Source organism: Cervus canadensis, chromosome 4 (assembly GCF_019320065.1).
Source record: "Cervus canadensis isolate Bull #8, Minnesota chromosome 4, ASM1932006v1, whole genome shotgun sequence".
Taxonomy (NCBI): Eukaryota; Metazoa; Chordata; class Mammalia; order Artiodactyla; family Cervidae; genus Cervus; species Cervus canadensis.
In genome coordinates, this window is record NC_057389.1 from 69,029,047 (window position 1) to 69,042,845 (window position 13,799).

The 13,799-nt window shown below is 52.6% G+C and overlaps 1 protein-coding gene across 2 annotated transcripts; it reads left to right on the top strand.

Moving 5' to 3' along the window:
• The first annotated feature begins 213 nt into the window (after positions 1-213).
• Positions 214-5,943, top strand: DOK3 (docking protein 3). 2 transcript variants are annotated; one of them, XM_043465763.1, is made up of 6 exons: positions 214-342; positions 1,038-1,149; positions 2,432-2,752; positions 4,590-4,689; positions 4,805-4,977; positions 5,078-5,943. In XM_043465763.1, the coding sequence occupies exons 2-6, from the start codon at positions 1,084-1,086 to the stop codon at positions 5,756-5,758; spliced, it is 1,341 nt and encodes a 446-aa protein (XP_043321698.1). In that variant the 5' UTR covers positions 214-342; positions 1,038-1,083; the 3' UTR covers positions 5,759-5,943. The 2 variants fall into 2 exon arrangements, with proteins under 2 accessions (XP_043321698.1, XP_043321699.1); XM_043465764.1 differs by having other exon boundaries at positions 2,432-2,737.
• Positions 5,944-13,799: the final 7,856 nt, after the last annotated feature.

Genomic DNA, 13,799 nt, shown 5'->3' on the forward strand with positions numbered 1-13,799 from the left:
CCCCAAACAGTATTTGGCCTGTTGACACATTCCTTCGTAGAAGTGGCACAGGATAAGTGACACGAGGCTGTCTCCAGAATTCAGATTCATAAGCAGAGCTCAGATAACTGGCCTCCAGCAAGGAAAGGCTTAGAAAGAGCCCCAGCAAGAAGCAAAGCTTAAAAAAAAAAAAGCATGTGAGCTCTCCAGGGAACTCGGCAGGGGCGTGCCACCCTCACTCACGTGGCTGGGGCTGTGCTGTGAGGGCTGGGGCCTTTGTGCTCTCAAGATAGTGTGGGGTGGTCCAGGGAGACCTGAAGGAAGAAGGCCAGAGGAAGGAGGCCCAGTGCCCTGAGGAGCACGGTGAGAGGCGCCCTGAAGGCGCCAGGCGTGGCGAGGTGGAGGAGAGAATACTCTTCGAGTGCTGGGCCCAGGAGTCCAAGCTAGACCTGAGGGCACTGGGAGCCAGGCAGCGTTTAGGAAGGGGAGGGATGGGTTGGTTTGGGGATGGCAGAAAGGGCCGGATGGGCCCAGGTGGGGGCCATGGTTCAATGGGAAGATGCCAAGGCTGGCAATAGACAGGAGCTGTGAAATGGAGAGGATCAAGTGATTGTTAGAACTGTTTTCCAGCATAAAGACAGGCCGACCAACTAGGACTCTTGAATGGGAAAGCAAGGAGTTTGCCCATCTGGCTAAAGGTCCTGGGATGGGACCAGGCTGTGGGCATGCCAGGCCCCAGGGTACACAACTGCCCCAGGATGGGGGAGGAGTCAGAGCTCATGACTCGGGAGCCAGCCTGCGGTCAGAGGCTCACACCCAGCTGGCCGGGACAGGCAGGGATCATCTGCCCTCAGGTGGCCTGAGGCCCCTGCCTGGCTCTAGTGGGGTACCTGGAACCCCAGGGGAGAAATGTGGGATGCCCTCCCCAAACCATTCTATCTCTTTTACGGTAGGCAGGGCTCCCCTCCCCCAGGCCTTGCAGCTGCCTCTCTGGACAGAGGGAGGGGGAAGTGGCCAGAAGGGGAAGTGTGAGGAGTTCCCCTCCTGCCCGTCATCAGTCTCCTCAGGTCCTCGGAGTGGCGGCCCTGGGGCCCGGCCGCGGCCATGGAGCCTCTGGAGACCCCCGTCAAGGACGGCATCCTCTACCAGCAGCACATCAAGTTCGGCAAGGTGGGGACCCTGGCTGCCAGGCGGCCGCCTAGGACAGGTGGTGGGCCTCTGCCCCAGACTCGGACAGGTCACTAGGACTGGGAGAAAGCGGGTAGGCATCAGGGTGGGGAATCCAACCTGGGTGTGGAGAAGTTCAGCCTCAGCGAGACCCTGCCTCATTTACAGGTGGGAAGCCAAGAGCAGGGAGCCAGTAATGCCACCCTTGGGGCAGAGCAGAGGTGAGGGACCGGCTAATCCAACAGCCTTCCATCCCATCTCCTAGTGGCACTGTGGCCCCTGAGAGAGCTGGGGGCTGAGCTGGAGGAGCCCCTAAAAGTGGAGCTCCATCCTGCCAAAGAAGGCTCGACTCTTCCCAGGCCTGTCCTGAGATCCCTGGCCCTGCACACCCATAGCTCAGCTGCAGCTGCTGCCCAGGCAGATAAACCGTCTGTTTCCTTTGCTCGGAATTATTTGCATGTTTCCTTCCTTGCCATCATGAGACCGAGGCCTCCCTCCCACCCCAGCCCTTGCCCTAGCCTAACTGACCTTTTCTTTGCAGGTGGTGGGGGCACCGACAAAGCAGGGGTGTCGGGTGGTCTGCTCCAGCCACTAGATATCCAGTAGAAGCCCCAACCTCATGCGGTCTCACAACCTTTTGTTTCTTAAGTATTTTATTGTATTATTTATCTGGCCATGCTGGGTCTCAGTGGTGGCGTGCAGGATGTTTTGCTTGCCACATGTGGGATCCAGTTCCCCGACCAGGGATCAGACCCAGGCCCCTGCATTGGGAGCATGGAGTCCTAGCCGCTGGACCACCAGGGAAGTCCCCCCTCATGACCTTTGAGAGACAAAGCTACTAGTGCTTATGGGGGTCACAGTTGGGAAAGCGTGGGGGTAGATGTGAACCTAGGGCTGACTGACTCCAAATACAGACTATCCCCCTTGCCAGGCCAGCTCTGGCAATGTGTCCTGGGCTTCCCTGGTGGCTCAGACGGTAAAGAATCTGCCTGCAGTGCAGGAGACCCGGGTTCAATCCCTAGGCCAGGAAGATCCCCTGGAGAAGGAAAGGGCAACCCACTCCAGTATTCTTGCCTAGAAAATCCCATGGCCAGAGGAGGCTGGTGGGCTACAGTCCATAGGGTCACAGAGTCAGACACAACTGGGCGACACTTCACTTTCACATGGCCTGAAGAGTAGGGAGGTGGAGTGGCCAGGAGCACTGGCTGACTGGCTTGTGTGGGGTTGAGCTGCAGGTTGAGAACTGCCAGTTGAGGGCCATCTCCCCCATTTTTATCATCTGCAGAAGTGCTGGCGGAAGGTATGGGGTCTACTCTATGCAGGAGGCCCCTCGGGCGTGGCCCGGCTAGAGAGCTGGGAGGTCCGGGATGGTGGCCTGGGGCCAGCAGGTGACAGGTCGGCGGGGCCTGGCCGGCGGGGAGAACGGCGGATCATCCGCCTGGCTGACTGCGTGTCCGTGCTACCGGCTGATGGCGAGAGCTGCCCCCGGGACACTGGTGCCTTCCTGCTCACCACCACGGAGCGAAGCCACCTGCTGGCTGCAGAGCACCGCCAGGCATGGATGGGCCCCATCTGTCAGCTGGCCTTCCCGGTGAGCACAGGGCAGGTGGGTAAGGCATCTAGGGGCGGGCCGGGGAGACCATTTCACCACACCTTGTTCATCCCCATGCTCATCCACGTCCCATCACTCAGCAAGCACCTAGAAGCCTGGGATACAGCCCAGAAGCCCACAGAACAAATCTCAGATGGCCATGCATGCTATGGAGAATATGAGAGGCTGAGTGGGACCATGAATGAGTAGAGGGATGTTAGACAGGATAGTCCAGGAAGGCTTCTCAGGAGAGGACAAATAACCCACCAGGCAAAGATCTGAGAAAAGAGTGTCCTAAACACCAGTCTGAGAAGGCTCCTGAAAAGAGGGAGCAGCGTGGGCAAGGGACCTGAGGCAGGGAAAAGCTTGATGTTCAAGGAGCAGAAAGGCCAGTGTGGCCACAGGGTAAGGAGGGAGAGGGGACCCAGGAGGAGGCAACAGTGGAGAACTTAGTGGGAGCCAACTAAAACTGCCCAGGGCCACTCGTGGAGTCTGGGCTTTTATTCTGAGCAAGAGGGGAAGCCTCTGGGGAGTTGGACCCAGAAACTGAGTGTTTTAAAGCTTTGCAGGGTCTCTGATGGACCAAAAGGAAATGAGTGGCAGTTCCTCAAAAATTAAACAAAGTTAACATATGACCTAGCAATTCTCCTCCTAGGCGTAGACCCAAGAGAACTGAAACAGGTGTTCAAACAAAACTTGCATGAGAATCTTTAGTGCAGCATTGTTCACAGTAGCCCAAAGATGCAAACCACCCACATGTCCATCAACGGATGAATGGATAAACTGAACGTAGTCTATCCATACAACAGAACATTACTTAAAAAAGAATGAAGCACTGGTACACGCTACAACATGGGTGGACACTGGAAACATGCTAAGTCAGAACAGCTAGACACGAAAGGCCACACACTGTGTGATTCCATTTACATGAAATACCCAGAATAGACAAATCCAGAGTTACAGAAAGCAGCTTACGGGTTGCCAGGGCTGAGGAGAGAAGGGAATAGAAAGCAAAGACTTAATGGGTACAGGATTTCCATTTGGAGTAATGAAAAAGTTCTGAATTACATCTCCATCCACTTTAAAATGGTTAAAATGGTCAGTTTTATGTTGTGTATTTTACCACAATTCTTTTGATTTTAAAAAAAAAAAAAGGTAAAAAGGAGCAAAGAGACCAGTGGGAAGCCATTGCATTTGACCCTGGCTATGGTATCTTGGGGCTTCCCTGGTGGCTCTGATGGTAAAGAAGGCAGAAGACCCGGGTTCAATCCCTGGGTTGGGAAGATCCCCAAAGGAGGGCATGGCAACCCTTCTCCAGTATTCTTGCCTGGAGAATCCCACAAACCGAGGAGCCTGGTGGGCTATGGTCCATAGAGTCACAGTCAGACACTGAAGTGACTTAGCGTGGCATGGCACGTGGTATCATGGGCCAAGGTGGTCATGATGGAGATGCTAAGGGTCAGAGCCTGAAGAATGTCGGGGAAGATGGGGAGAGGTCAAAGATGGGAGGAACAGCGGCCATTCACTCGTGGGGCCCACCCTTGAAGCTTCCACCCCTTTACTGCTCCAAGGTGTCAGGCACACAGACAGACTGGCCCAGTCCCTGGCCAACCTCAGGGGCGATGGAGGACATCTTCATGTGTGCCCTTCGCTTTACAGCTCTCAGCACCCTAAAGGGGCAGCCGGTGGGGAAATAGGCTCAGAGTGGGGCCCAGGGCCATGCACTGTGTCACGGGCAGAACGGGGACTGACACTCAGGTCGCTGGGTGCCCCTGCTTGTCACAGACCCCAGGGAAAGGATATGGGAATGGGGAGGAGGGGCGCTAACCTCTGACCTTGTCCCATTCCCTAGGGCACAGGGGAGAGTTCCTCGGGATCTGGGGAGGTGGAGGCTCGGCAGAGGAGCCTAGTCCCCATGGAGGAGAACTCCATCTACTCTTCCTGGCAGGAAGGTGAGTCGCGGAGATTACAGGGGCAGCCTTAGCCCCAGCACAGCCGGGGCGGGAAGCTTTCTGGGACCCCAACCCGGGAGTCTGTGCTTGTGGCCCTCACGGCCGGTGCTTGCAGTGGGCGAGTTCCCGGTGGTGGTGCAGAGGACGGAGGCAGCCACCCGCTGCCAGCTGAAGGGGCCCTACCTCCTGCGGCTGGGACAGGACGCTCTCCAGCTGAGCGAACCGGCCAGCCCGCAGGCGCTCTACACCTGGCCCTACTGCTTCCTGCGAAAGTTCGGCGCCGACAAGGTGAGATGCTGGGCCGCCGTCCCGCTGGTCCCGCAGGGAAGGGTGGCGGGTGGCGCCCGGCCCCTCAAACCGCTGACTCCTCGTGCCGCCCCCTGCCCAGGGCGTGTTCTCCTTTGAAGCCGGCCGCCGCTGCGACTCGGGCGAGGGCCTCTTCGCCTTCAGCAGCGCCCGCGCCCGCGACCTGTGCGGAGCCTTGGCCGCAGCCATCGCCCGCCAGCGGGAGCGGCTCCCGGGGCCCCGGCCCTGCCCTCTGCCGCGGGCCACCTCGCTGCCCTCGCTGGAGCCTCCAGGCGAGCTGCGGGAGGGGCCCCCGCGGCCCGAAGCGCCCGGCTCGCGGAAGATGCGCGCGGCCGAGCCCGGGCCACAGAGTCTGCCGCCGCTGCTGGGCCCCGCGGTCTCCGAGGAGCCGCCGGCATTGCTCTACGCGTCCGTGTGCAAGCGGGCCAGCGGGCCCCCGAGCGCCGCCGCGGAACACCTGTACGAGAACTTGTTCGCGCCCGACGCCAGCTGCCGGGAGCTGGTGCGCGAGGGCCCGGGCGGCGGCAGCCCCCCGGCCAGCCCCATCTACCACAACAGCCAGGACCTGGGCTGGCCCGGCGCGGCCCACGACAGCAGCCTGGAGGCCCAGTACCGGCGGTTGCTGGAGCTGGAGCTGGCGGATAACGGCGACGAGGCGGCGGGGTCTGGCCGCCCCGGCGCGCACTCAGGCTTCAAGGCCAAGCTGGTGACGTTGCTGAGCCGAGAGCGGAAGAAGGGCCCGGCCCCCTGCGACCGGCCCTGAACCACTTGGCGTGGCCGCCCTAGGAGAGGAGGGCGCTCTCCCTGGGACAAGAAGGCAGGGAGGACCACGGACATCTGGGGACGCAACCCTCACACGCACTCCAGCCTGGAGGGACAAGGCGGGAGGCCCCCCCGGTGTATAGTGTACAGATTTGCTGGTAATAAAACCTTTGTAGTTCTCCTCTCTGTCCAGCCTCCTGGCCCACAGCGCTATCTCCTCCCTAAGGGTTTCCCTGGTGGCTCAGATGGTAAAGAATCCACCTGCAATGCCGGATTCCTGGGTTTGATCCCTGGGTCGGGAAGATCCCCTGGAGGAGGGCATGGCCACCCACTCCAGTATCCTTGCGTGGAGAATCCCATGGACAGAGGAGCCTAGCGGGCTACAGTCCATGGGGTGGAAAAGAGTCACACGACTGAGCGACTAAACACAGCAAGGCTCCCGGCAGCGGTATGCCCAGGTCCACACAGATCCTCAAACACAGGTGTTGCAGCAAACGCCAGTGCCCGGTGCTGGGTTCCAGGGACATACGTGACCTAGCGCCAACCTCTGCCACCAGTAGGTTCTGGTCCACTGGAGCAGGCAAGTGGAATGCAGATAATTATGGCTCCATGTGGTCCTTGCAGTGGAAGTGACTCAGACAGTAGTAGGGCAGAGGGAGAAATAAGGCTTGCTGATGGGCGATGTACCCTCTGAATTGAGCGTAAAGGGGAGGCAGGGCTTCCCCAGGCTGGCACTGAGCCCTGGAGCTTTCCACGCTGAAGGTAGGCATGGTGGTTGCAGAGAGCAAGGGAAGAGCATGCACCAGAGGACTCCTAGGGGCTTGAGGTTGAGTTGGCCGCTCATGAGAGAGGCCTGATCATCCTACAAGGAGCTGGGTCTCATCCTCAGTGGAGGGACACAGTCAGACCAGGGAAAGTTGTGTGGAGGCTGATTTTGAGGGACCGGAAAGCCTGAGCTGGGGAGGAGTGGGAGTGGGGGAGAGGCAGGGGGCAGGGACTTCAAAGATGTGCACACCTAACAGTCTCCCCTGAGACTCAAAAATGCACAGACTAAAAAAAAAAAAAAATGCGCAGACACTCCTGGGAAGTCTCTGGCCTCAGTCTCTTCCCTAGCTGTCAAGGATAAAGATCAGATTATACACCAGACATGCATTCATTCGAGTCTCACCAGTGCCTACTTTGTGCCAGGCACTGAGGACCCATGGCCATGTTCATGACAGCCGCAGTACTGTTTTCAAGGAGGCCACATTCCAGAAGGAGATAAGGAGTCTCTTGAAGACTTCATTGCCTGCCTTACTGTCCTCCCCTTACCGCTGCTCCTGTCACCATCCCTGGGTCTCCATGCATACAAGCATCAATGCCCCCGAAGATCCAGCCTCCTGGCCCCTTGAGCTCAGCACCACCTCAGCTGCTCACCCCTTTGACACATCCCGAACTTCATCTTTATGATGGTGACGCTCCATCGTCACTTCACAGTGATGCTGTCTCATTTCAAGTGTCTGCCTCTGGCTACCTGCTCTCCTTCCGGCCCACTTCCTCTAGTGTTGCCTATGTGGCTGCTCGCCCTTCTCACTGACCTGCACTGACCCTTTTCTCATTATCTGCACTACTCCAGTCCGTAATCCCATCCTTGCACTACTTGGATTCTGCCTTCTGCTCCCCTCTCCTTCCATCCTATTTTTGGGGCACAGTCCCCAGCCTCAGGTGAACCCAATTCTCTATGCCACCATATGAGAAATTCCCATAACCAGGCTGACTGCATTCTCTTTAACAATGTGATCTCAAACCTCAAAGAGATAGGCTCTCCTTGCTGCCCAGAGATCCTGCGCCCCACAGTGGCTGCTTTTCTCCTCCCCAAGGCTCTCATAGCTTCTGCTCTCCATCCCCGACCATTCTCACATTTCTACTTAGGAAATGGCAGCCAACAGAAGCGAGCATCCTTGACCTCCCATTGCTTCATCTACAAGAGCAGCTGTATCTGCACCAGTCTCCCTCCTGCCCTACAACGAAGAGTGTCTGCTCCCGTCTCCTCTCACTTCCCCATGGCTTGGCAAATGGAGCCCTACCCTCTCTCCTTGACCTGTTAATTCCATCATCATCATCATCATTTCCAGCCACACACAAATATGCTCTATAATTTCTTTAAAACAAACCTCCCCTCGACCTCTTATTCTCCTTCAGCCACCTCCCCATTTCTCTCTTCCTCTTCACAGAGAAATTCCTCAAAAGAGTTGTTGATTACTCTCATTTCCACTTTCTCACCTCCCCTTCTCCCTTCAACCAAATCCAATCTCCTGGTGGTCTCCACAACTCCATTCCATCGCTCTTATTAGGATCACCAACCTCCTTTTTCCCCAAACAAAAGCAACTTGGACTCTCTTTGTGATCTAGACTCTCCTTACTTCTCAGCAGCATTCCACACCCCTTCTTGGAATGCGGTCTTCACTTGGTTTTCCTCCTCCTTACAGGTCTCTCCTTCCCAGACTCTTCTGTCACCTTCCCTGCCTGAGTTCTGTGCGGAACTTTGGCATCAGACACAGTGTAGTTCAACCCTAGCTGCATACGTAATCACCTATTGTTGTTCAGTTGCTCAGTCATGTCTGATTTTTTTCAACCCCCTGGACTACAACACACCAGGCTTCCCTGTCCTTCACCACCTCCCAAAGTTTGCTCAAACTCATGTCCATTGAGTCGGTGATGCCATCCAACCATCTCATCCTCTATCGACCCCTTCTCCTCCTGCCTTCAATCTTTCCCAGCATCAGGGTCTTTTGCAGTCAAGTTGGCTCTTCGCATCAGGTGGCCAAAAGATTGGAGCTTCAGCTTCAGCATCAATCTTTTCAATGCAAATTCAGGATTTATTTCCTTTAGGATTGACTGGTTTGATCTCCTTGCTGTCCAAAGGACTCTCAAGAGTCTTCAACACCACGGTTTGAAGGCATCAATTCTTTGGCACTCAGCCTTCTGTATGGTCCAGCTTCCACACCTGTACATAACTACTGGAAAAACCATAGCTTTGACTACACAGATCTTTCTTGGCAAAGTAATGTCTCTGCTTTAAAGTAAATGTCTCTGCTGTTTAGGTTGGTCATAGCTTTTCTTCCAAGGAACAAGCATCTTTTAATTTCATGGCTGCAGTCACCATCTGCAGTGATTTTGGAGCCCAAGAAAATAAAGTCTATCACTGTTTCCATTGTTTCCCCATCTATTTGCTATGAAATGATGGGACCAGATGCCATGATCTTAGTTTTCTGAATGTTGAGTTTTAAGCCAACTTTTTCACTCTCCTCTTTCACTTTCATCAAGAGGCTCTTTAGTTCCTCTTCGCTTTCTGCCATAAGGGTGATGTCATCTTCATATCTGAGGTTATTTCTCAGATTTCTCCTGGCAATCTTGATTCCAGCTTGTGTTTCATCCAGCCTGGCATTTTGCATGATGTACCTGCATATAAGTTAAATAAGCAGGGCGACAATATACAGCATTGACGTACTGCTTTCATAATTTGGAACCAGTCCATTGTTCCATGTCTGGCTCTACTGTTGCTTCTTGACCTGCATACAGGTTTCTCGGAGGCAGGTAAGGTGGTCTGGTATTCCCATCTCTTTAGGAATTTTCCACCGTTTGTTGTGATCCACACAGTCAAAGGGTTTAGCATAGTCAATGAAACAGAAGTAGATCTTTTTCTGGAATTCTCTAGCTTTTTCTATGATCCAACAGATGTTGGCAATTTGATCTCTGATTCCTCTGCCTTTTCTAAATCCAGCTTGTACATCTGGAAGTTCTTGGTTCACTTACTGTTGAAGCTTGAAGTAGAGCCTTTTTAAAATGCTGATGCCTCGGCCCATACATATGGTCTCAAATTTCATCTGTCAAGGCAGGCCTTGGGCACCACTTTTTCAGCTCCCCAGATAATTGTAGTATGCACCCAAGGCTGAGAACCACAGTCCTAAGTGAGTCAAGGTGGTCTCCAGATCTCACAGGCCATCTAAATATTGATGACTCCTAATGTATATCTTCAGCATAGATCTCGCCCCTGAGACCCAGATTTAAGATTCCAACTGCACACAAGAGTTCTAGGTGTCTAAAAGGCATCTCCAAATGTAGTGTATGAAGGGAGGTTGTAGGGAGGTGCATTCTGTGCTATCCCATGGTGTTTGTGCCCACACAGGACAAAACCCAGAAAAATGTTGGAAACACTGAGAGGCAGATTTCAGCCCTACTTACAGACAGTCCTCCTGACAGGCAAAGTCTTCCCATGATTGATCAGGCTGCTTGCAACAGAGCAAGCTGAGGCTAGGAGGTGTCAGTGTACCTTCAGCAAGGACCTCTTGGCCCCACAGTGGCAGGTCAGCTCCTGCCACCTCACAGAATGCCAGGACACACTGGAGGTTATCTAGAGAGTCAATATCTTGGCCAGAACTGGAATCCAGGATTCTGGGTCCTTGGTCTGGCATGCTTCTTTTTAAAACTGTCTTCTAATACTTTTATAATTTTACTTGTAAAAGTAGATTTTACTTTATTTTCCCAAATATTTATTTTTACTTATCTATTTGATGGCACTGGTCTTTAGTTGTAGCATGTGGAATCTAGTTCCCTGACCAGGAATCGAACCCAGGCCCCCTGCACTGGGAGCGAGGAGTTTTAGCTACTGGACCACTAGTGAAGTACCATAAAAGTCGATTTTAATCTATATGTGATATATTTTTATATATGGTATGAGGTGGAGCCTTGTTTTTTTAAGACAATAACCAATTGTTCCAACACAATGTACAGAATGGTTTTTCTTTCTATTTTAAGCAATTGAATGTTCTTTTAAAATTTATTTTCAGTGTATATTCATTTTTAAATTGAAGTGTAAAAAAATAAAATAAGTTGAAGTGTAGTTGATTTGATTTATAATGTTTCAACTATACAGCAAAATGATTCAGTTATACATATATACATATGTATGCATACATAAATGTGTTCTTTTTCAAATTCTTTTCCATTATGGGTTATTACAAGATATTGAATATAAATTTCTGTGTTATATGGTAGGTTCTTGTTGCTTTGGCATGCTTTCTTATTACAAATCTAAACCTTTTTGTTTCATGGCAATTTTTCTGGGGTTCCAATCAGGCAGTAGAAGAGAAAGTCTTTGGAAGCATCTAGGGACCTGGCCCTGCAGCTACAGGTATCCTGACCACCAGGGGGCACTGTGACCTAGCCCACGGCCTGTTCCTCCCTACCCAGGGGCTGCCTGTGCAGGGAGTTGGTGGCTCCACCTAGGTCTGAGCCCTGCAGGAACCCAAGGAATGGGATCTCTGGCCCTCCCTGTTGGAGGACTGCCTGGAGCCCCAGGCTGCCACTTCGCCCTTTTCTCATTTACTGTTTCACTTTCTCAATCCTTCCTTCATCTGTTTATTCATATCCGCTGTGTGCAGTCACTGGGGAGACGGTGAACAAGACAGACAAGCCCCTGTTCTCATAGGACTGACTTTCTGATGCAGACAAAGGGCAATGAAGAAACAAACACTTAATATAATGTCAAACGGTGGTAAGTGCTATAGGGAAAAAATAAGGCAGGATAAGGAACTAGTGCAGTATGCAGGTGAGGTGTCAGGGGCTGCTGTTTTAGATAGGATGATCAAGAAAGGAGGAGGCAACATCTGAGCAGAAACCTGAACACAGTGAGAGAGCCTGTTTTGATATCTGGAAGAAAGTGTTTGAAGCAGAAGGAGTCGCAAATACAAAGGCCCTGAGGCAGGAATACCTTTTCTGTGTTGGAGGAACACTGAGGAGGCCAAGTGACTGGAGTGGATGGAGTGAACGAGGAGGGGAGTGACCCAGTTTATTGTGTCATGGTGGATGAAGTTTATTAGTGTCATGTACATCTGAAACACTTTACTTTCAAGTGTGATACCAGCCCACTGGAATGCTAAAAGCTGAGGGTGATTTGATGTGATCTCTGCTTTAGGGGGACTTTGGCTGCTGCATTGAGAGAACTCTGGACTGGGTAAGAGTAGTAGCAGAGAGCTCTATTAGGAGACCGTTAAAATGTCCAGACATGAGAGAAGTTGCAGGGACATACATGGAAGCCAAATGTGGAACAAATTCTGAAGGTGGAATTTGCAGAATCTGAAGTATGAGACAGAAAATAAAGGAAGGAAAACATAACTTTTACTGGACCAGGCAGATGAATAATGCTGCTCTTTAAAAAAATTTTTTTTTTCTTTTTTTACTTTACCAAAGTGAGGAAGGAGTTAGGGAGGTGGAGAAATAGCAAGTTTAAATTGACTGATGCTGAAGCTCCAATACTTTGGCCACCTGATGCGAAGAGCTGACTCATTGCAAAAACACCCTGATACTAGGAGAGATTGAAGGCAGGAGGAGAAGGGGACGACAGAGGATGAGATGGTTGGATGGCATCACCGACTCAATGGACATGAGTTTGAGCAAACTTTGGGAGGTGGTGAAGGACAGGGAAGCCTGATGTGTTGTAGTCCATAGGGTCACAAAGAGTTGGACATGATTGAGCGATTGAACAACAACAGTGATAATCTGAGATACACATCCTAGGTTTGACAGACTGTTGGATATTGGAGTCTGGGTTTGTTGGAGAAGGCCAGATCCGGACATATAAGTTGGGAGTCCTTGGCATATAGGTGTTATTGATAATCACAGAACAGAATGTGGTCCCAGAGAGTGAAAGTAGAGAGGGAAGTGCTGATGGCCATGTTGGAAAGCAAATGAGGAGCTGCGAAAAGAGGTGGAGAAGGAGAATTCAGTAGGGCAGGAGAAAGGATGGTGGAGAAGAAGCAGTCAGTGGGACAGCATGAAGTCACGGAGAAAAGGGAGTGTACCCTGACCAGAGCTGTTTCTAGGTAGGGAAAGAGGAAAGCTGAGAAATCACCATTGGTTGAATAACCTGGAAATCATTAGAGACCTTTTGAAGAGGGAATTAATTCAAAGGACTGGTGGGGACAAGAGCTTGACTGAGTGGGTTCAGGCGAGAATGGGAGGAACAACGGGGAGGAAGGGTGATAGACAACTCCAAGAAATTTTACCCTCAAGGAGAGTAGAATAAAAGAATAAAAGAGAGATTGCTGAAAAGTGATGTGAGATCAAGAGAAAATTTCTTTAAAGATGAGAACTCTTACATCAGTTGATATAGTGAGGGGAATGATGCAGAAGAGGATGAAATATGATAATAGTGGAATGGGGAGAATAGTATCGGCCATGCCCTGAGGCGTGGACATCTATCTGTTCACTCGCAAACTTGGGTCCCTGCTCAGTTTCCCCTGCTGCCTGAGCTAGCCGCCTGGGCTGAGCACTGGGTCAAAGTGGGGACTCTGACACCCTCATTGGGGTCGCTGCCGGCTCTGGAGCGGGTAGCAGGACATAGTCCATCAGGACAGTCAGCACTTAGGTGGGGTCGCTGGGCTGCTGGCCGCTGACTGCAGGGGGTCGGCGGTAGGAATTGGTCAGGATTGAGAAACGATTGGGGCCAGAGCCAAGGGTCCCTCCACCTGTGTCGGTTGTCATTATTTTCTGCCTTCAGTGGAATGTTCTGCAAACTTAGCTTCATGCTCCCCTGTGTCCTCCTCAACTAAGCCCACCTCGAGCCCCCCCCCCCCCTCAAACTCTCTACCAAATCCGTCCGATTTAGAAATTCTGGAGCCACCGATGGCTGTGCCTTACGGCAAACTGTGCCTATCTTCACGACGGCCCTGTGAAGCGAGTATTATTGTCCCATTTTTCCGAGTTGGAAACTAAGGTTCACAAGCCGACTCAGATCCAGATCTGTCTGGTTCCCAAGTAGACTTTCTTTTCGCTCCGCCAGCTGGAGGCGCAAAGAGCCAGGAACGCGGAGGGTTAGGCTCCCAAACTAGGTGTCCAGCAGCCGAGACCCGGCCCAGACTCCGCCCAGGCCCCGCCCCACCAACGCGACGAAGGAGGGCTGTGTCTTAGAGCTCAAAGCGAGATGGGACCTGATGATTGGGTGGGGCGGAAGGATTGGGTGGGGCTTCCCACTGCCCGGGCGACCGCGACTTTGAAGGGGG

What these genes read in the sequence shown, in the direction of transcription:
- DOK3 (XM_043465763.1), top strand. Translation starts at nt 1,084, where the DNA reads ATGGAGCCTCTGGAGACCCCCGTCAAGGACGGCATCCTCTACCAGCAG. An exon ending in AGCACATCAAGTTCGGCAAG is followed by an intron (nt 1,150 to 2,431) that starts GTGGGGACCCTG and finishes TATCATCTGCAG; the next exon opens with AAGTGCTGGCGGAAGGTATG. An exon ending in GAAAGTTCGGCGCCGACAAG is followed by an intron (nt 4,978 to 5,077) that starts GTGAGATGCTGG and finishes CCCCCTGCCCAG; the next exon opens with GGCGTGTTCTCCTTTGAAGC.